This window comes from Dermochelys coriacea, chromosome 20 (genome assembly GCF_009764565.3).
Source record: "Dermochelys coriacea isolate rDerCor1 chromosome 20, rDerCor1.pri.v4, whole genome shotgun sequence".
Classification (NCBI taxonomy): domain Eukaryota; kingdom Metazoa; phylum Chordata; order Testudines; family Dermochelyidae; genus Dermochelys; species Dermochelys coriacea.
In genome coordinates this window covers 2,162,341-2,184,322 of record NC_050087.2, presented here as the reverse complement: position 1 = coordinate 2,184,322, position 21,982 = coordinate 2,162,341, and the positions used below count along the sequence as shown (strand labels likewise).

Here is a 21,982-nt window from a genome sequence, read left to right as displayed (position 1 = left end):
GGACATTTCCCACAACAAGGTGGCTGTCAAAAAGTCAGCCCTGGGAGGCCAGGGTTAATTCAATCCAGCAGGGTAGATTCAGCTCTTCACCCTCCTGTGATTAATGATGCACCGCACGGCTTCTTGCTTGGACAAACCCTTACCAGCCAACAGCCTACCTGCTGCAAACAGACACGCAAGAACCTTTGGGGCAGCACACATGTGCGGAGCACGAGTGAATGTCCCCTCCCCACCGCTGTTGCGTACTGGCTGCTGCTCTGCACCCCAGAAGTGGCTGCGTCTCAGTGGTGTGGCATGAACAGAGTTGGCGAGGGGCTTTGGGATGAAGAAGGCTGTAGCAGTGTGAACTTTTAAAGCAGATGGTAAAACTGTTTCCAATAGCTGCATCTGGATAAACCCGTGTCCCGACACACGCAGCGTTGAGCTCGCCCCTTTGTCTGACAGGGCGGAGGGAATGCTGCATCAGGAGGCCAAGGGGAGTAATTTACCATAAATGCTCTGAAGTAATGTGGCGGGCTGCAAACCACCACTCGGCACGGAGCCACCGCGCTGAGCTGGGACTCCCCAGGCAGCATTCTGCCCCGTCCAGCCCCACCCTGGAGCAATATTTTAAGAGATTTTCTGTTCCCCTGGGTTGGGGTGCTTGAGATCCCCCAGATCCTCTCCCCCATGCTTTGACTGGCTCAATAAGGTGTTGCCGGCAAGTTTGAGTCATGCTAAGACAACATGCATCACCAGCAGAAGCCACACACCATGGATAATGGATATTAGCTCTGAATTAGGAGAGGTTAACGAGACAATTTCAGACAAACACACACAACACTAAGAAACCCAGTGATGCGGCAGGGTTCAGTCAGGGTGATTTAATGGACCCTAAGAGCTGGACCCAGCATCGGCTCAGTCCTTGCCGGCATGAGTTAGGTGTTACGGTTGGACTAAATGCACGGAGCGTACATTCTACAGCTGGAAAGCCTCTCCGAAAAGGCACTTTGGGGGTGTGTGTGTGTGTGTGGGGGGCACCCTGATCTCTGTTTAAGGCACTTAGCACCTCCGATTATAAACCATGCTCTGTTCCCACAGCCCTGCCAGCGTTTGCCTTTTTGTCATTCTTCCTTGGTCAGACGCCTGCGGTAACATTTCAAATGGTCAAGTGTTCCCCCCCCCCCCACATCGCTTGATCTCCATCTAAAGATATTTCTTCTGCACAGCATGTTAAAGAACCCACACCCCCTTTCTCCTCCCCACCTCCAATGACACCAAACGTGGAGAGGCACGGAAATGGCACGGAGTTATCCCCTCAGCCCTCCCATTTCACTTACATTATTCTACTTTGCTGAAGATACCCTGGAGTGTTCTCACAGCCAACTCCTTGGAAACAGCACTGGAATACAGGCTGTGTGTGCATGTCTGCATGGCAGTGGTAGGGTGAACTCAGCCACTCACCTTCCAGGAAGAACAGATTCCTGGAAGTGAGAGAAACGGCCGTCATTTTACAGTCAAGCGGCACAGTTAGCAGGAATTCAGGGCTGCGGCATCCCCTTTTGCAGAGATGCACACTCGCCGCCCCCCTGGCTGCTCGACGGGTGGGCACACGTGTCTGAAAATAGCACAGCCAGTCAGAGGGCAAGGCTGGGCCATCCCTTTAACAAGCCAGTTAAGGGAAAAAGGTGCTACCCTCGAGCCCTGTCTCCATGGGAAATGGCTGCAAGGCACCCAGCACGCACAGAGCATTGTCCAAACCCAGAAAAGAGGGACTGAATGCTGCAGAGGGGGGAATACACCTCACACTGCGAAGCTACAGATCTGTCATCACGGACCTTGCAATCCACAGATACGAGACGCAACTGAGCAAAGTACCATGAAATACAAGGGGTGGGGGGCGGGAGGGAGTGTTTTCCTAGTACACTTAACCCATGTCTAGGCCTCTAACAAGCAGCCACCACCCTCTAAGCATTCAGTGAAGGATAGAACATTGGGGTAGCCCTGCCAGTTGTTGTAATGGGTTTTGAGGGGAGGGTGTCTTTAAATCTTAGTCATGGATTGAAGATGGGTGGGGAAATATTTAATGCAATCCAGACCCTGGCAAGTGACCGGTGTCCTGGGGAGCTCTGAGACAGCCAAGTGCCCCCTCCTCCAAGAGGACTTTAACCCTTTCCTTCTACCTGCAAACTGCTCTGGATAAGTCACCTGCACCTATCAAAGTGGCCCAGGAACTCACAATGGAATTAGCAGGTTTCCTTTCAATACACATACACACACAGAACTGCAGCTTTGTCCCACTCCTTTGACCTACTTTTTGGAGGGACTAGTGTATGGCTTCTGATGTCTCTTCAAAGTTTTTGACTCAAATAACTCTTCCAGCTTTAAGACTTCAGGCAGAGTAAGGCAACACTTCACTAAGTGTGTGCATAAGTCTTGCACACAACACAAAATAACAATTTGCTCATCTATAGCACCTGTTGTCCAAAGTAATTAAACCTCACTTAGCCACTGTATGCTATTATCCCCATTTCACAGGTGGGGAAACTGAGGCAAAGACCGAAAACAACTAGTTTCACCCAGATGACAATCAGCGGCAAACTTGGGAACAGAACCCAGCAGTCCTTGCTCCCACGCCCCCAGCCTTACACACACACACACACACACACACACACACACACACACACACACACACACTTCTCTGCTTCCAGCAAACATCTCAGGCAAAAGGCGAGGCAAACAGACAGTGTCAGTAGGTAGCAAGGACCCTACTGTCCCAGTGTCAGAGAGCACATGTGTTTGATGGTAACAGGACAGCAAAGTTCTAATCACAGAGAATGGCTCTTACTTTCTTTTTAAAAACCATGGAGAGAGTGTTCTCTCTCTGTACAACCCGAGGATTTGTTGCCTCAGGGAATTGATATGCCATATGTGTTGTTTACTGCCTCCGTGACTGGTAGTAACTGAGTCATTACCAGAGCTGATCAAAAACTGTACTTTAATTTTTCCAGAAAAAGTTCCCATTTTCTTAAAAACATTTTCAGGTTTTCAGTTTTCCAAGAAAAGCCTGAAAATATGACAAAATCAGAAATTCCCATGTGAAAGTTTCTCTTTAATTACAGAGCTAGTTTTTGTGGAAGAGAGTTTTGGCACAAGTTTTTTTTTTTTTTCTTTTTGAACCAACTCTAGTCATTCCTGACCCTCAGCTAGTCAAGACCCGAATCAAATAATTGGGTGGCTCGTGGTCTGGTTCCTAGCAGAGAGGTAAATGCTGAGAACATCACATGGATTCCCCTTGCAGACTGTCTAAACTGTGAGGTCAAAGATTGAATGGGCCATGGAGAGTGAATTCCCCCACTCCCTAAAGGGGGGCCTTCAGGGCAGGGCTTGGTCTATGCTGTAGCTGAGCACGATATACTCGTTTTGGGGTTAGAGGACTTCAGTCTCCAGCGCGATCCATCAGGCACTTCTCATTGGCACTAAATTCACTTTAAAAGACAGTTTCTGATGAAGCCACCGCTCCACTCACCATGTTGTGGGCTTGCACTCTGGGCCAAATTTAGATGTGGTGTAAGCAGGTGCAACTCCACTGGCTTCCACTGGGCCTGCCTTTCGCCCCCCACCAATGTGGTATTAAAGCATCAGTAAGAATGGAAAGTGGAGCCCGATCCCCTGGATCATTAGTTCACATTTTCCTGGAGAAAGGTTTCCTGCTAGATACGTCGGTGTGTTTAGTCCCTTGCCCACATCCCTTCACAGCCTGGGATGATAAGCAGCTTCTGAATTCCTTCTGGTCACACTTCCCTCTTGCACCAGGTGGCTACAGGGCAAGTGTGGAGGGCATCCTTGACAAAAAGCGAACACCGACCTGGACAGCTTTGCCACCCCACAGGGAAGAGGAGAATTTGATTGTGTGACTCCAATTCTTCTCCCCTCCTTGATCAGTCCCTTCGCTACTTTATTCCTTGACAAGCTGCCAGCAGCTGCTTGCAATTCGGAGTTCCCGCACCCTAAGCTCAAGCAGGATTCAAATTACCTCAACAGAGCTGCTCTCTTTTCATTTCAAGCATTCTTATGGAACTACAGCATCTCCATGGAGTTCAGGGGCAAACGGCAACCTGCTGCAAAGGCAGTGGGGAGGGGCCAGGCTCACCAGAAAATTCCCAAAGAAAAGGAAAGCAACAGCTTGCAAGACAATGCAAACCTGGGAGCAGAGTGCACCCAAGCATGGTCAAACTCGGCTGCTACAAAGCAGGGAGAAGCAGCTCTGCCAAGTGGGAAACTGAACTAACCTAGCAAAGCAGCCACTTCCAGCCAGCACCCACCATCGTTCCATACGAGCCGCTGGCCTCTCCTCACGGAAGCGTTCCGTGACTTACCAAGGGGGCATCCTGGCGGCCAGAACCGAGGGCTTTACGGCGACCCTGAACCAACCAGCAAAGCACTGACAGAAACCAGCAGTCCAGCCACCAGCACTCATCCTCCAGGGAGCCGAGGAAGCTTCTTTTCTTAAAAACAAAAGAGAAACCCGACGACCGACTCAAGCTCGTTGGGTTCCGTCAGTCAGAGGGCAGGACTCTGATGCAAACAGATACTGTTCAAGTTTCCTTGCCCAGCTCCGTCAGTGCACCCCAATCCTGGCCAGTGGCAGTACCCGTTTAACAGCCCTGGCTCTGCCCCAAAGCTCTATTAATGCACTTCACTTCCCACCTTCACCCCTGGGAGTCCAGGTCTTTTGGTCACTGCCCATGCAGCTCCATCTGCTTATCACCTTCCTCTACAATCTGAATTCAGGGAAGCTCTATGGCCTGTGTTATGCAAGAGGTCAGACAGACGCCTTCAGTGCTCCATTCTGGTTTTATAATTGATAAATCTACCCCAAACCTTATCCTTATCCAAGGCTTTCCTTGAGTAGAGACTGAATTTCAAACTGAAAGATGATATGGACGCATATCCACTAGAGAACTGCAGGGCCCCATCAAGCTAGCATTCACTTCTCACCTACAAAGACTAGGCACCAGGTTTCCAGCAGTAACTCTCTAGTCTATAACCGCATTTGCTCCAACCCCTCAGACAGAGACAAACACCTACAAGATCTCTATCATGCATTCTTACAACTACAATACCCACCTCCTGAAGTGAAAAAACAGATTGACAGAGCCAGAAGAGTACCCAGAAGTCACCTACTACAGGACAGGCCCAACAAAGAAAAATAACAGAACGCCACTAGCCATCACCTTCAGCCCACAACTAAAACCTCTCCAATGCATCATCAAGGATCTACAACCTATCCTGAAGGACGACCCATCACTCTCACAGATTTTGGGAGAAAGGCCAGTCCTTGCTTACAGACAGCCCCCCAACCTGAAGCAAATACTCACCCGCAACCACACAACAGAACCACTAACCCAGGAACCTATCCTTGCAACAAAGCCCGTTGCCAACTCTGTCCACATATCTATTCAGGGACACCATCATAGGGCCTAATCACATCAGCCACACTATCAGAGGCTCATTCACCTGCACTTCTACCAATGTGATATATGCCATGTGCCAGCAATGCCCCTCTGCCATGTACATTGGTCAAACTGGACAGTCTCTACGTAAAAGAATAAATGGACATAAATCAGACGTCAAGAATTATAACATTCAAAAACCAGTTGGAGAACACTTCAAGCTCTCCGGTCACTCGATTACAGACCTGAGGGTGGCTATCCTTCAACAAAAAAAACTTCAAAAACAGACTCCAATGAGAGACTGCTGAATTGGAATTAATTTGCAAACTGGATACAATTAACTTAGGCTTGAATAGAGACTGGGAATGGATGAGTCATTACACAAAGTAAAACTATTTCCCCATGTTATTTCTCCCCCCCCCCCGTTCCTCAGATGTTCTTGTTAACTGCTGGAAATAGCCTACCTTGCTTGTCACCATGAAAGGTTTTCCTCCTTCCCCCCCGCTGCTGGTGATGGCTCATCTTGAGTGATCACTCTCCTTACAGTGTGTATGATAAAACACATTGTTTCATGTTCTCTGTGTGTGTATATCAATCTCCCCTCTGTATTTGCCACCAAATGCATCCGATGAAGTGAGCTGTAGCTCACGAAAGCTTATGCTCAAATAAATGTGTTAGTCTCTAAGGTGCCACAAGTCCTCCTTTTCTTTTTGCGAATACAGACTACACGGCTGCTACTCTGAAACCTCTAGTCTCTGAAACCCACTGGCACTCCTGGGCCCACATCTCAAGAAGTTCACAAGTCACTGACTGCCTGACACTATCAGTCTGACCCACTCTCTCCACCTACACCCAAAAGGGCCTTCATGTTGCCAACAGATCATAACAATCAACAACAAAGAGGTGAACTTACCCCCCCCCCCACACACACACCTCGCAACATTTCCTGGCTCCAGATTTAATCTTAACATTCTCTAACAAACAATAGCACAGTGTCTGGCGGGACAGATATTTCAGAGACGCCATGGAGTCTTAAACATCACATGTGATTGCAAGTTTACCATTGTGTATTCATGTGCAGAAGAACGGAGTCTAACAGGCAAGACTAAAATATCCATCTTATAAACATAAGCGGGGTACCAAACACCTTCGACTATCTAGTATTGCCGATCAAGCGAGATGTCACTGGAAAGACACTTTTCCTTCTGTTTGCAGCGAGGGCCGAGATCTGACTTGTGGTCTGGAGGACCTGAGGTACTAATGATCACCAAACAGACGAGCACATGATGACATTCAGAACTGCCCATGGTTAGAGGGCAAGGGGCTTCCTGATATCTAGCAAGGAGTGGCAGCTGGCCCGACCAGCCCAGCATCCCCAAACTCACTATTGTTATAATCTGTATCTGAGGTGCCATGTAATGTCATTGGAAAGCTCGTAACTTGCTGGTTATTAATATCGATGGGTCACATAGGTGCAAGAAACTGGTGCAAAGTTATGGACAGAAACTGAAAGTATAATTCTTAAAATACGTTTGCCAGTCACACGGGAGTTACCCCACCCTACACAAAGGAACGTGGTTTCTTTACCGGGCAGTTACTTCCAAATTTTTTGAAAGACAATGAGAATACATTTACAGACAAATAAAGCTATTAAGCTAACACATGCGGGGGGGGGGACAGCATGGTTACACCCCAGCAGGGAAGAGAAATTTTATTTGAGCTATAGAGACGCGGGGTCTAACCATCAAATCATATGCAACTGAATCAACTGACTGAATACAACAACAGGTCATTTATGAATGCCTGGAACATGCTGGAGATTAATGTCCTTGGGAAATGTCTGTATTAACGCTCTAGGAGGAATTATGAAGACTCACTAATAGTATCTTTTAAAACGTGTGGCTAAAGAAGAGAAGGAACAGCTCCCCCGCAGACAGGGAGGTAGGGGAGGCAGCTGTGTACTAGTCTCTAGGCTCCTTCAACCCAAGGGGGTGGGGGTTGCAGTCTGTGGGAACTTGACTAGAGAGAAGGGGAAGAGAGCCCTGAAGATCTTTCACTTGGGGAGACAAGGGAAGCTTGCCTGTTGCTCTTCTGTGACAAGGTCTTGGCCTTGGTATGATCAGCCATTTTGAGTTATCTTGCTGGGAGCACATGGTAAGGATTTTACCTTGAACTCAGATAGTAGCTTGGTAAATGAAGTCTTAGCCATTGGAAGCATGATTTGTTGTGTGTTACTTGGTATCCTTTCTACCTTTATTCCCTTGAACTCATTTAATTCATGCTCTTTTGTTAATAAAATGGTTTATTTTTACTATAGACCAAGCAAGTGCTGTGTTGAACTGGAAGTGAGTATTAACTCCAGTTAAAGTGATGAGCTGGTGGGATGGGACCCTTCACAAGAGCAAATCAACCTTATTATTTCCCCGAGCTGGCCGGGAAAGGGCTGGACATGTCAAGGCATACGGTTTTGGGGGAGGGGGGTGCATTGGAGTCATCTCAATGGTTGTAACCCAGGCTGGTGGAAGCCAGAATGGGGCTATATTTAGGCTGTTGAACCATGGCTGTCTAAGCACAGACACTCGGGATGTGATCTGTATGCTTCTTGCTGACTGTGAGCTGGACGTTAATCTCCAGCAGGCTGAGAACTACAGTATCAAGGCCTTGAAAGGCACCCAGGGTTGCATAGCAATTGGTGAGACAACCCCTCACTGGTCTGGATTTGCACCCTGAACAGACTGGACCATCACACACGAGTAACCAAGTGTTTAAAATCTGGTATAATCAATTTATAATTGATCCTGGCAAACTAAATTCTAACTCAGTTTCTAAAACTGTCCTTATTGACAGTGGACATATCTGTTGCTGAGAAAGGGAATGCCAACAACTTGTGTTAATACTTTTCAGATATTAGTATTAACAAGATACGCTAGATAATCTGAAAACAATCCATATCACCACCATAAATTATGTGCGTTATGGTAGAGCTGTGGAGCAAAGCAACACACCGGCATTAGACTCCCATACAGGTAACTGCTGAGCATCAGAAAATGGCCTTTTGAAATATAGACATCCAAAATATCGGACATCAGCAAAACAAGTGACATACCAGATATGTAGGAGCGTCCATTGCAGTCTTCTATATCCATCTTTAAGGTACTTTGCTGAAAGAGAAAGCAGGGGTCTATCAGCAAGACTCTGGAAATGCAGGGCTGGAATCTCTTCCCAGACACAACCTCTTTAGTAAAAGGGCCCATCAATCTCTGATAGTGGATGAATTACTTACCCAGCCTTGATTTATAAATGTCAGGTTGCAGCACTGACTTTGACAGAGTGGAACAAGCTAAAACTTTGATTTGATCCCCGCTTTGGAACTAAATTTTTATTGCCCACTAAAGAGCTACTTTCTAGGCACCGAGAAACAACTTTCTATTGGAAAGCAAAAACTGGTTTTAAGCTGTAGCTATTATACAGTGGTCAATGCGATGAAGGGTTGGCAGTTTACAGTACATAGCATCCAACTAACAAGCCATGATTCCCAACAAACAAAATTAATAGTGTTTTTTCATCCGAGCCTCTGCCTTCAGCTCTCCGCCATCACAGTTCTGCAGCAGTTACACGGCAGTTTGTTTTTCAAATGGCATTAGTTCTTAAAAGTCAGACTCGTAACACTGGAAGTGGTGTAAGACAGGGGGAAAAGCAGCTGTCAATTCTCCTGGAGCATCTGACAAGGCAAGACCTGATTCAAACTTCACTGGTCCAGAAGGACAAGTGCCCACAGGCCGCTGCTAATTAATTTGAAACCTCAAGTGGCGAGATATGATAGTAGCTGTACATACAATTCATTTAATCCACCTGAGTCTTGGCTGCCATGCCCCATTTCAACAGGGGACTTCTCTATGGAAAACTGATGCTGATATAAATGGGGTGGCAGCAGGTACATGAAGTCTGGAGTGGGAGAAGTGTTTAACTGAAGCATTCAGCTTCATTTTGTCAATGAAAAAAGATGCTTCTTTGGGCAAAGAGACTGAAAACTAGCACACGATGTGCCATTGAGTAGCCTGGCAACAGCCATTCCAAAGACCACGTTCGAACAACAGCAAAATCTGCCTTCTATTTTGCTACTTGATGCCCTGCAGAGATAATGAACATTTTATACATCCAAATGGCTTTTTGTCAATTACATTGGTTGTTTAAAAAACAAAATGAGGACAGCCTCAAAAAACACAAGTTTGGCTGTTTAGAATTCACGCTGTAATTGGCAGTTGGTACGTTCAGAAACTAAGAGAATTTGCTGCAGAGAACAATTAAAAGGGGAAAAGACCAATAGAATTAACTTTTTTTCCTCCCTTTTTTAATGATCAAATGTTACTTAAAGCCAGTGCAAACTGCTTTTTTTTTTTTTTAAAAAACAAAAAGGTCAGAGAAAATCTGAGTTACCCCCTTCTGATCATTCCCATTTTAGAGAGGATTTTTTTTTTTTAAACCAAAGGAACTCAAATAAATGTGTTAACGTTACAATTTTATAACCAAACTGCTAGGAGCGTAGAGGAAATCAGTACAGAAATGGACAGGGCAACCAGGGAGACAGGACGGCTTAGTGGCTTGAGCAATGGACTGGGACTCACGAAAGCTTAGGTCTAGTCCCAGTTTTGCCCAGGCCTCCTGGGTGACTTTGGCCAGGTCACTCTGTATCTCGTCTGCAAAGCAAGGCCAAGTTTACTGACTGCCTTTGTAAAGTGTGTTCAGATTCATGGATGAAAAGCAGGACATATTTATTTATTTCATTAATTTACTAATCACTTTCTATTAACCCACCAGCTCTAATTACTCATTTTTAAATGAAGTTTAGGTCTTGCCAACCCACACTGAGTTGAAAAGCATCCATAAAAACAAGCTGGATTTGATGACACGGAGCCTTTCGCTCCTGGGTCACCAGTTTAAAGTCAGGTCAGGTCAGCAATGGTGGTGGTTTCCATCAGAGAGCTATTTGTCAGTCTGTCTGTCTTTCTCCTGTGAGCTGGTGGGTCTCCGCTCAGTTCCAGTAATGCAAGTATCCCCATTACAAATACTAAAATGGGCTCTGCTGCCAGTAAGAAACTGCCCTCTCAGTCCTAAAGGTGGTATGGAATCGCCAAAGCAAAGACAAACCTTGATGGTGGGAGTGTGGGGGAGTTTACGTGGCTGCTTGCTCCTATTTCGTAGATAAACAAGAGGACTCGGTCCCCGATGTGTCACTCACATTTTCACAGTTAATCATGCTACATAAACTGACCAAAAAAAAAAAAAAAAAAAAAAATCAAGCAGAGAGGCTCCCTTCTTTTACTGTCATCCCAGTTTTAAAACAACTGGAGACAACGGGCCCTTGCTCTACCTGCTACTCAAAACGCTGGATTTGCCAGTTATCCAATTCCAAGGGCTGAATTACACAGGAAAAGCTTCCTACTCACAGTGGCGATTAACTTTACGAGATGAAAATAATGTAGGTCGAAATATATATTTCAACACCAGGTTATACAGTAATTGTGCCTCCTGCATTTTTATTTTTGTTGAATCCATCATTTTACCGTTTAATGTTATACACACACACACTTGGGGATTTGCCTGGCTCCATACAAAGGGCACACAACACGCTAATAAAAATAATTGTTATTTAGTGCACTCTCTCCCCTTTCCCTGTACTCTGAAGAAGCCATTGAAAACACTCAATTAAAAAACAAAACAAAATACCACAACAAAATGTGAAGGGATTATCCTAAAATCTTTTGAAAGATGAGTGGTTTATTGATGTTTAAAAGTGGATTATTTGGTATGAAGTGGGTCCATTTCTCAGGTTTCCCCAATTGATTTTACTGTTTAATAAAGCAGGTGCCCATTTCAAATCATGTTCTGTTGACACCAACTTGAACTAACACTGCCCCATCTATTGCCATAAGACCCTTGTTAATGACAAAGCAGAGTTTGCTTTGGCTCTGTAACGCCACACTCAGGACAAGCCAAACCGGACTTACTCTTGCAGCCAGGATGTTCGTTGCTTTTCCACCGAGTTGGTGCTCACCAGTGCAACATCACTTGAACACGCAAGCAGTGCAAGCTTCCCTGTACACCCCCAATATGCCTCAGCCCCATCCTAGAGGGAACTCTGGGCCCCATTCAATCCTTGGCATCTTGGACAAGGCAAAGAACAAATTTCAATTTTTGTTTTCAACTGTGCACAGGGACTAGCAAGGAACAGGACCGAGATCGACTAATTTCACACAAGCGAAGTAATCGGAAAGTAATGCCGCAAGCGCTGCCGAGCTGGAGGCCCAGTTCCGCAGCCATGACTCCTTATTCACACCAGGAGCCCCATTCGAGTCAAGGAGTCTGTGCCCAACATCGAGGAAGCGAGGCTCAGACACCATCTCTGTATTTTAAAAGGGGAGAACAGAACTGGGAACTCCTTACAGCAGTTGGCCAAGCCAGGTGCAGAGAAGCAGGAATTTTTACTTTGGAAGACTGGCTACATCTGGTGAATAAGGCACTATCATCTAAACCCACTAGCAATGACTGGCCTTCAGGACCCTCAGATAAACAAAGAGTTTTGTTGATTTTTTTTTCTGAGACACACACACACACACACACCCCATCTGCACTGATCAGACCCTAGATCTCAAAGTCGGCAATGCCAGGTGATCAAAAACAATCCCGGGTTTAAAGAAACTGATTGCTTCAAAGGATGAATTTTACATTTTGGTGACACGCGCTGGGTCTGGAAGGAATCTGATTATAAAGGAAGATCAAATGGTTACGTTCTCAGGTTTGCGCTCAATTGCCAGTTAGCAACTGCTTGATTGGAGTGCGCTTGTATTTACAACATTACCTTTGTCCCAAAGCCTTTTACAAATGCTGAATGATCAGCCCCTATGAAATACAGCTGCCTCCAGAATGGTCTGCACAATTGAAAGGGAAGGGGATATTTAGATCACTGGACGATCCCCTATTCTTAAGAAAAGTGTCCCATGGGATCTTTGATGTCCACACAGAAAAGTCATGACCCTCCTTGGTTTATAAGGTCGTGGGTAAAAGCAAAATGCACAAAACAGTTTATCTCCTTGGAAAGGGTAGAGTCCATGCTTCTGGAGATTTGACCCTGCAGCTACAGGGACATGAAACGTCAAACTTCACACTTTGACCATTAAGTCAAACCATCTCACGCTGCTACTGTGGCAGAGAGCAGGCCAATACCTACCCTGTCCTCCTAGCTTTCAGACATGGTCATCAGGTTGAGCATTAGGAACTTAAATGCACTAAAATTAGAGCAGAGTGGCTTTAGAACTGCTTGAAGTTCTCATCCCCTCTGAAATAAAGGACTTTTTCCCTAGTAACAAGACTCAGGGGAAAAAAACCTCAGAAATAGCCCAATTAAAAGCAAAATCTCCAATCTCACTGTGATGCAGTTTGTAAATGTCCTTTGCACTGAGAGAGGCTTTTGAGAAAAGCTAGGCCTGGAATGCCTTATGGAGGGGGGGAAAAGGCTGCATCACAATGTATTTAGTAGTAATTTGGATTATGAAAGAATTCTGAGATAGAAAAATCCTGTTAGGTCACACCTAGTCCATCTGTCCCCAGACTTCTGTCTACTTCCAAGCGTCTCAAACCATGAGGATTCCATCAGTCCCTTGAGACACAATTCTACAGTCCTATTGTTCTCACTGGAAGACAATCTAAATTTTTCTCCTCTTAATTTCATCCCATTACTCTGGTAATACCCCAAGTACTGTGAAATAGTGCTCTGCATTTTAAATATCCCAACGTCAGCCGTGGAACACTTTTTAGATTCCCGATGCCATAACTGCAAGAGCGAGAACACTAAATTCCAACCAAATTATATTGAGGCATCTGCATTATTACAAGTAGGATCACAATGAACATTAACCCCTAATGAGAAGAAGCCTGCCTTCTGCAGAAAGCTCCAGATCCTACAGCAGGGTTATGGAAAGCCTGGCCACAATGATTAAAATTCTTCAGATCCTCACGAGAGCCCAACACTCCAAGTTGATCTGCATGTGTATCGTCTCCCTGGAGAGAACGTACATTTTATTTTTGTGCTCGCCATGATTCACTGTTTAAGATGCACAAATTGGACTCTTTGTGCCGTTCAAGCTGTGAGCTGGGATAAACAGGAGCCTCCCTAGGGAACAGTTGAAATGAACACCCTCACATTTTAATGGCATGAAAACAATTAACCCACAAAAGCAACGCAACGAGTGATGAAAACTTCCAGCTTCAGTGAATCCACTAATCAAGGCAAAAGCAACAGCTTGTGCTTTTCAACTCAGAAGCAAACTTGCCACCAGCAGCTTCAGAGTGCTGTGCATTTATTTTCCCCTCCACTAAGGGTGCAAAGAAAACAAGATACTCACAGGGTCGATGGTGCTAAAACGTACTCGCTTCATTCGCTCCTTCAAGATCTTTTCTAGATTGAGAATCTTTCAGTGACCTTTAGGGTTAGCATGCCTCCGCTTATTATGCTGAAAGAGCTGGGGAAATACGTTATAATTGCGTGAGTTTAGGGCCCCCATTCTGCACAGGGGTGGAGATCTAAGATGATATTGCAAGATGTATACTTAGCTTCCAATCATTTACAGAGTTGGACGTGACCTTAAAATGGCCCTATTAATGCTGAAAGATCCCAAATTAAAAACATCAAAACAATAATTGCTGTTAGAACTGACTTCATCCTACTGCAAATTGCAGCCAAAATCCATCTTTTCTCTCCTGCCTGTAACCTCTGAATTTCTCTGCCCCCTCGTCAGCTGTTATTGAACTTTGTTTTGGAACACAGCTGGTATAAGAAATACAGTATCAAATAAAGTTGTAATGCAAAAAGAGGTAGGAGGACCATGCTTTAAAAAAGCAACAGAATAAACTTTCAAACAACAGCCTGTAACATACACTGGATAAAATACTCTGATTTTTCAGTCAAGCCCACGTAAGGTCTGTACCTGATGGAATATATTTGAGAACTTATGTATTTTCCTTCACAGGCAAGAGAGAAGACATTAACACTTAACACTTTTTGTTCATGAAAAACGAAACATACAAATCAAAACACCTTCAAGCCAAACTGCGTTCATCAAATAGAAAGCTGCATTTTGTGTGGCTGAAGACATTTCTCCTCTCTTGTTATAAACATTCCCTAGACAAAGCCCTCTTCAAATAAGGACAATTTAATTTTTATAGGTTTCAGAGTAGCAGCTGTGTTAGTCTGTATTCGCAAAAAGAAAAGGAGGACTTGTGGCACCTTAGAGACTAACAAATTTATTTGAGCATAAGCTTTCGTGAGCTACAGCTCACTTCATCGGATGCATTTGGTGGCAAATACAGAGGGGAGATTTATATACACACACACAGAGAACATGAAACAATGGGTTTTATCATACATACTGTAAGGAGAGTGATGTAAGGAGAGTGATCACTTAAGATGAGCCATCACCAGCACCGGGGGGGGGGGGGGGAAGAGGAGGAAAACCTTTCATGGTGACAAGCAAGGTAGGCTATTTCCAGCAGTTAACAAGAACATCTGAGGAACAGTGGGGGGTGGGGTGGGGAGAAATAACATGGGGAAATAGTTTTACTTTGTGTAATGACTCATCCATTCCCAGTCTCTATTCAAGCCTAAGTTAATTGTATCCAGTTTGCAAATTAATTCCAATTCAGCAGTCTCTCGTTGGAGTCTGTTTTTGAAGTTTTTTTTGTTGAAGGATAGCCACTCTTAGGTCTGTAATCGAGTGACCGGAGAGATTGAAGTGTTCTCCAACTGGTTTTTGAATGTTATAATTCTTGACGTCTGATTTGTGTCCATTTATTCTTTTACGTAGAGACTGTCCAGTTTGACCAATGTACATGGCAGAGGGGCATTGCTGGCACATGATGGCATATATCACATTGGTAGATGCGCAGGTGAACGAGTCTCTGATAGTGTGGCTGATGTGATTAGGCCCTATGATGGTGTCCCCTGAATAGATATGTGGACAGAGTTGGCAACGGGCTTTGTTGCAAGGATAGGTTCCTGGGTTAGTGGTTCTGTTGTGTGGGGTGTGGTTGCTGGTGAGTATTTGCTTCAGGTTGGGGGGCTGTCTGTAAGCAAGGACTGGCCTTTCTCCCAAGATCTGTGAGAGTGATGGGTCGTCCTTCAGGATAGGTTGTAGATCCTTGATGATGCGTTGGAGAAGTTTTAGTTGTGGGCTGAAGGTGATGGCTAGTGGCGTTCTGTTATTTTCTTTGTTGGGCCTGTCCTGTAGTAGGTGACTTCTGGGTACTCTTCTGACTCGGTCTATTAATTTTTATGTTACCATTAATCCAAAATGCATGGCAGAAGTGAGATTTCAAGCTGCTTTTAAATCCGTGTAGCAAATAACTGTCCAGTACGTTTTCTGAGTTAAGAACGTAAAAATGACCAGACTGGGTCAGACCAATGGCCCATCTAGCCCAGCATCCTGTCTTCTGACAGCATCTGCTGCCAGATGCGTTAGAGGAAATGAACAGAACAAGGCAAGTTATTGAGCGATCCATCCTCTGTTGTTCAGTCCCAGCTTCTGGCAGTCAGAGGTATAGGGACACCCAGAGCATGGGGTTGCGTCCCCGACTATCTTGGGAAATAGAACATGGAGGATAGGTTCATCAATGGCTTTTTTGAACCCAGTCACACTTCTGGCCTTCACAACATCCCCTGGCAAGGAGTTCCACAGGTTGACTCTGCGTTGTGTGAAGAAATACTTCCTTATATTTGTTTTAAACTTGCTACTTATTAATTTCAGCAGGTGACCTGTGGTTTTTATATTAGGTGTATGGGGTAAATAACGCTTCCTTAGTCACTTTTACCACATCATGCTTTTACAGATCTCTCTCATATCCCACCTTACTCGTCTCTTTCCAACCTGAACAGTCCAGTCTTATTAATATCTCCTCAGACAGAAGCTGTTCCAGACCCTTAATCACTTTTGTCGTCCTCTGTACTTTTTCCAATTCTAATATGCCTTTTTTGAGACGGAGCGGCCAGCACTGCAGGCAGTATTCAAGCTGTGGGCATCCCATTGATTTATATAATGGCATTATGATCTTTTCAGTCTTATTATCTATCCTGTTCCTAGGGTGACCAGATATCCCGATAAAATTGGGATTGTCCTGATTTTTAGGTCTTTGTCCTGCGTCCCGAGCGATGTCCCGATATTTTGGCTTTGACCGCACCGGCGTGGGGTTTTTTTGGGGTTTTTTTGGCGCTTCGGCAATTCCGGCCACTTTTTTTATTTTTTTTTTTTTTTGCTTCCCCCATGTGTCCCGATATTTTCTCCGTTTCATCTAGTCACCCTACCTGTTCCTAACATTGTTAGCTTTTTGAAATGCCACTGCACACTGATCAGATGTTTTCAGAGCACTATCCATGACTCCAACCTCTCTTTCTTGAGTGGTAACAGCTAATTAAGACATTATTATTTGTTATGTATAGTTGGGATTATGTTTTCCAATGTGCATTATTTTCCATTTATCAACATTGAATTTCATCTGCCATTTTCTTGCCTAGTTACAGAGTTTTGTGAGATCCCTTTGTAATTCTTTGTAGTCAGCTTTGGACTTAACTATCTTGAGTAGTTTTGTACCGTCTGCAAACTTTGCCACCTCACTGTTCACCCACTGTTCCAAATCATTTATGAATATGTTGACCAGCACTGGTTCTAGTACAGATCTTTGGGGAACTCCACTATTTACCTCTCTACGCTGTGAAAACTGATAATTTATTCCTATCCTTTGTTTTCTAGCTTTTAACCAGTTACTGATCCACGAGAGGACCTTCCCTCTTATCCCACGACTGCTCACTTCGTTTAAGAGCCTTTGGCGAGGAACCTTGGCAAAGGCTTTCTGAAAGTCCAAGTTAACTATATCCACTCAATTAACATGTTTGTTGAGCCCCCTACAAGAATTCTAGTAGATTGGTGAGGCAGGATTTCCCTTCACAAAAGCCGTGCTGACTCTTCCCCCAACAAATCGGGGGTATGTTAATTATACTTTTACACTTGATTTGCCAGAGTTTATGCTCCTGTTCTAATTTTACTTTCCTTTTGCAATAGGAATTTGGTTTATTTTCTCCATCACCAAAAATGTTTTATATAAGAATCAGCCATAAAAACAGAAAGCTAAGTAATTAAGAAGAGGAAGATTTGTTGGTTTATTTTTCAGCCAGACTTATTCCAAACATTGTTTTTCTAAGCATCTATTTAACTCCAACATCGGATGCACTCTTGGGAGAAAAGCTGTGTGTGAAAGATTCAAACTGGTACTTCAACTAAGTGCTGAGAAAGTTCCCACAACAATTTTCTAGTCCTGCAGGAACCTTCCATCAAAAACAAGACAGACAAGACTTGATATTGCTGATGGTTTAAAAAAAAAAAAAACAAAAACAAACCCTTACATTTTATCATCACAAGGAAGCAATAAGTAAACAAAATACAATAAAAAAAAGAAATTTTATTCCTTTGCAGGTCAGCTTTATATTATTAAAAACTTTCTTCAGGAACTTGGTTTCCTAAGGAAGCATTGTCAGAACTTTGAAATACATCCTTGCTGCCTTCCTACAATACAAGACATCAGAGAGATGGCATAGTCTAGCAGTCCGAGCATCAGGTTTGGCAATCAAGAACTTCAGAGTTCCACGCCCAACCACCACTGATACAGGCAAGTAAATTTCACCTCCTGTGTTTCAGTTTCCCATCTGTAAAATACAGATGAAGATCCTCATAACATCAATTGTGAGTATTAGCTAATGTTTGTACAGCACTTTGAGATATAATACCAAATGCCAGGAATTGAGATAACAATGATCAGTAGACAAGCAAGTGTTTAATAAGTGGCATCACTTCAAAGATTTGCAGAACCTCTCTCTGCTTGGACTTTTCTATGGTGGTTTTACCAATTAGAAGAATGCTTTGAAAACTGAAGACAATTTATTTTACTAGGGTGACGGGATATAATTGAAATAGTTTCAGTCCTGACACGAAGCTAATCAGGAACAGACAGAGACATTCCCAATCCTGAAAACATGCCCATGGAAATAAATACCAAGAGCAAACACTGCAACATAGGCTACTTTTCTCCTCCAACATAGGGCTGTCCAGGAAGAACACAGGGAGGCCTCACAAGCTGACTGCAGTGTCCGTTCAACAAGTGAATCATTCAAACAAGGGAAAGCAAATGTCTAAAAGGAAACTCTTCAGAACATCTTCTTTCTTCTAATGACTTGGTCACCCATGGAGTCATTGACAGAGGATAAACTTACCCAAGAGGTCTGTGCACGTTGGCAGCTCCAACCAAAGTACTAATGGTGGGAGTGCTAATGTATACAGAGTCCAGAAGAGGATTATGGTCTGAGGCAGCATGGCCTAGGAGGACAGAGCACTGAACCCTATTCCCAGCGCCACCACTGGGCAAGTCACCTTAACTCTGTGCCTCAGTTTCCCCATCCTACAGATAATGATGCTGACCTCCTTGGTAAAGCACTTCGAGACTTATGGATGAGACGCCCCTACACAAGTGCTGGGTAGTAGTATTATTTATACAAGATCACATCACCAGCTGAACTTCAACTGTGGAACGTGTGAAGAAATAGATCTAGGGCAGACGCAGCCATAATTAGCATCTCTGCTAGGTTAAGAATTAATAAGAGCCATAAACGCCCCTGTAGTTTCTTTTTCCAACCCATTGTTTCCATCACCAGCAGTTTATTTTCCAGCATGAAGACTTTTTTCCACCTTTGCTATAGACAGACGTTCATCGGATGAACTATTTTTTTTTTATTTTTTGGGTCATTGGAAGCATTTCAAAAAATAAGCTCAGTGCAAAGGATTTAAAAAAATGTTTGTTTTTAATCAAACTGCCAATAATTTAAATGCCAAGGAAGCTCCTTTCCCAGCTCCGAGTATGTACTCGGATGCTGCCGCGGCTAGCTGCAGTTATCTGCTAGAGCAGAACTGGAGAACACCCTTCGCAGCTGAGTGATTTGGACAAATTAGCAAGTAAATAGACAAAATCAAAACACAGAGCTAGCCCATCAGGATGTTGTCTTTGTCCCTTAAATAACGAAAACTCAACTGCAGTGGATAAAATTAATGCTTTGTAATAGCTTAGTAAATAGCCTGCAGTATAACTGGAAAAATGAATTCAATGTAATACTAGACCAAAAGGCAGCGTCTACCTGAGCATTGTTTCTGAATTGGGAAGGGACCACTGATGTTCTTGGGTGCTTATTATGAAGCGTGCTGTCTAATGAGGTGTTACTGGGCAAATTTAATGTAATAATAAGGTGTTAAGCTGCAGCCTTTTTAAGTTACTGCTTTAGGAATGGGAGAAAGAAATGTGATCTAGAAATAAATCTAACTCATCCACTTGACAGAAGATTACTACATCAGAATGGCCATTCTGGATCAGACCAATGGTCCATCTAGCCCAGTCTCTTGTCTTCCAACAGTGGCCACTGCCAGAAGCTTCAGAGGGAATGAACGGAACAGGACAATTTTGAGAGATCCATCCCCTCCTTTATCCAGTCCCAGTTTCTAGTAGCAGTGGTTTATATCTGGAGGATGGGGATGTGTCCCTGGCCATCTTGGCTAATAGCCATTGATGGACCTTCCTCCAGGAACTTACCTAATTGTTTTTTTGAACCCACTTATACTTTTGGCCTCACAACACCCTCTGGCAATGAGTTCCACAGTTTGGTTGTGTGCTGTGTGAAGGAGAACTTTATTTTGTTTGTTTTAAACCTGCTGCCTATTAATTTAATCAGGTGACCCCTAATTTTTGTGTGATGTGAAGCGGTAAATAACACATCCCTATTCACTTTTTCTGTGCCATTCATGATTTTATAGTCCTCTCTCATATCCTCCTTTAGCCATCTCTTTTCTAAGAAAAACAGTCCGTCTTTTTAATCTTTCCTCAGATGGAAGCTATCCTATACCCTTAATCATTTTCAATGCCCTTCTCTGCACCTTTTCCAATTCTAATGTATCTTGCAGATGAAGCGACCAGAACTGCACACAGTATTCTAGGTGTAACCATACCATGGATTTATAATAGTGACATGATGATATTTTCTGTCTTATTATCTATCCCGTTCCTAGTGGTTCCTAACATCGGGAATTCTTTTGACTATGGCTGCACATTAAGCAGATGTTTTCAGGGAACTACCAACGATGCACCTAAGATCTCTTTTGTGAGTGCAACAGCTAATTCTGATAGGTTTCAGAGTAGCAGCCGTGTTAGTCTGTATTTGCAAAAAAGAAAAAGGAGGACTTGTGGCACCTTAGAGACTAACAAATTTATTTGAGCATAAGCTTTCGTGAGCTACAGCTCACTTCATCGGATGCATTCGGTGGAAAATATCAAAAGTATTTTGAGGGCCAAAAGTATTTTCCACCGAATGCATCCGATGAAGTGAGCTGTAGCTCACGAAACCTTATGCTCAAATAAATTTGTTAGTCTTTAAGGTGCCACAAGTACTCCTTTTTCTTTTTAGCTAATTCTGACTACATCATTTGGTATGTATAGTTGGAATTATTTTTTTTCCCCCAGCGTGCATTTGCACTTATCAGCATTGAATTTCCTCGGCCAGTCACCCAGTTTAGTGAGATCCCTTTGTCGTAGGGACTTATCCTAATAAACAGGTCCCCTTTACTGCTCTGGTCAACTCATCACCACCTTTTTCTTACACTTTGCAGCATCCTAAACTGTAAGGAAAGGGGAAAATATCCAACTTATAAGAACATCAGTGGACAAGCACACTTAACACCAAGCAGCTCTTAAAAAAAACCTCCCATGTTGGAATCCCCTACTCTAAAGGCTGCAAAAATAGGAGTAAAAATTCTGTCCCTTCTATAAAGATAATGCTTGAAAATCAGAGGGGTGTGTGTGTGCACGCAAGTGATATGATAAACCACTTTAGAGATCTAAATCCATTTCCTTTGGGCAACATCCAAAATTAGGTTCAACCTAGTGGTTTTATATAAAATATGAACTGTTACAAGAACTCTATTTGACTGAAGCAAATGTGCTTTTTATTTTTTTAAGGATTATATTATTGGAAAGAGTCTCCCAGAGATGTAACTTTCTAATAATGCTAATAGGAGGCCTATGTGTACATTTCCCATGTAGCAATATACTTTTTATTTAAAGGCCATTGATAGAGGCATAATAAAATAGTAAGTTCAACTACTGCTCTTAAACACAAATTAAAAAACTTTTAAATCAAAGTTTGAATTCAAAGCATAAAAAGAAGGACCGCCTCTTACCGTGGTTTTGAACAGCATCTAGGTCCTTGCTGAGTTCTCGGGACACTACCAAAATTTGAATAAATAATAACCATAATCATGGGCTGCTATGCTCAAAACTACAAGAGGTAGCATGAAATGCAAGAAGCTTCTTTTATTTCTAAGGGAATGAAGGAAAACCCGACCTCCTCGGCATTTGCCTAGACGGATTCACAGACAAATGGAAAGTCAGTCCCACTCCCACCCACCACC

General features: G+C 43.7%; 1 protein-coding gene and 1 long non-coding RNA gene across 22 annotated transcripts in view; both read right to left on the bottom strand.

Moving 5' to 3' along the window:
• The window catches only part of IKZF4 (IKAROS family zinc finger 4), a 69,543-nt gene that overhangs the window by 21,469 nt on the left and 26,092 nt on the right, over positions 1-21,982 (bottom strand). For 13 of the 21 annotated variants that reach the window (XM_043506466.1, XM_043506463.1, XM_043506464.1 and 10 more), the window contains one exon: positions 8,542-8,596. In XM_043506466.1, the coding sequence (XP_043362401.1) occupies positions 8,542-8,596 (55 nt within the window). Of the gene's footprint in view, positions 1-1,319; positions 1,505-8,541; positions 8,600-13,837; positions 14,047-21,982 lie in introns of those variants that run through there. The other 8 variants (XM_043506475.1, XM_043506476.1, XM_043506473.1 and 5 more) reach the window with 5 other exon arrangements.
• Positions 17,617-21,943, bottom strand: LOC122458340. Its single transcript, XR_006278339.1, has 2 exons — positions 21,752-21,943; positions 17,617-18,183 (listed from the first exon to the last, which is right to left on the bottom strand). It is a non-coding gene; the product is annotated as an uncharacterized LOC122458340 (long non-coding RNA).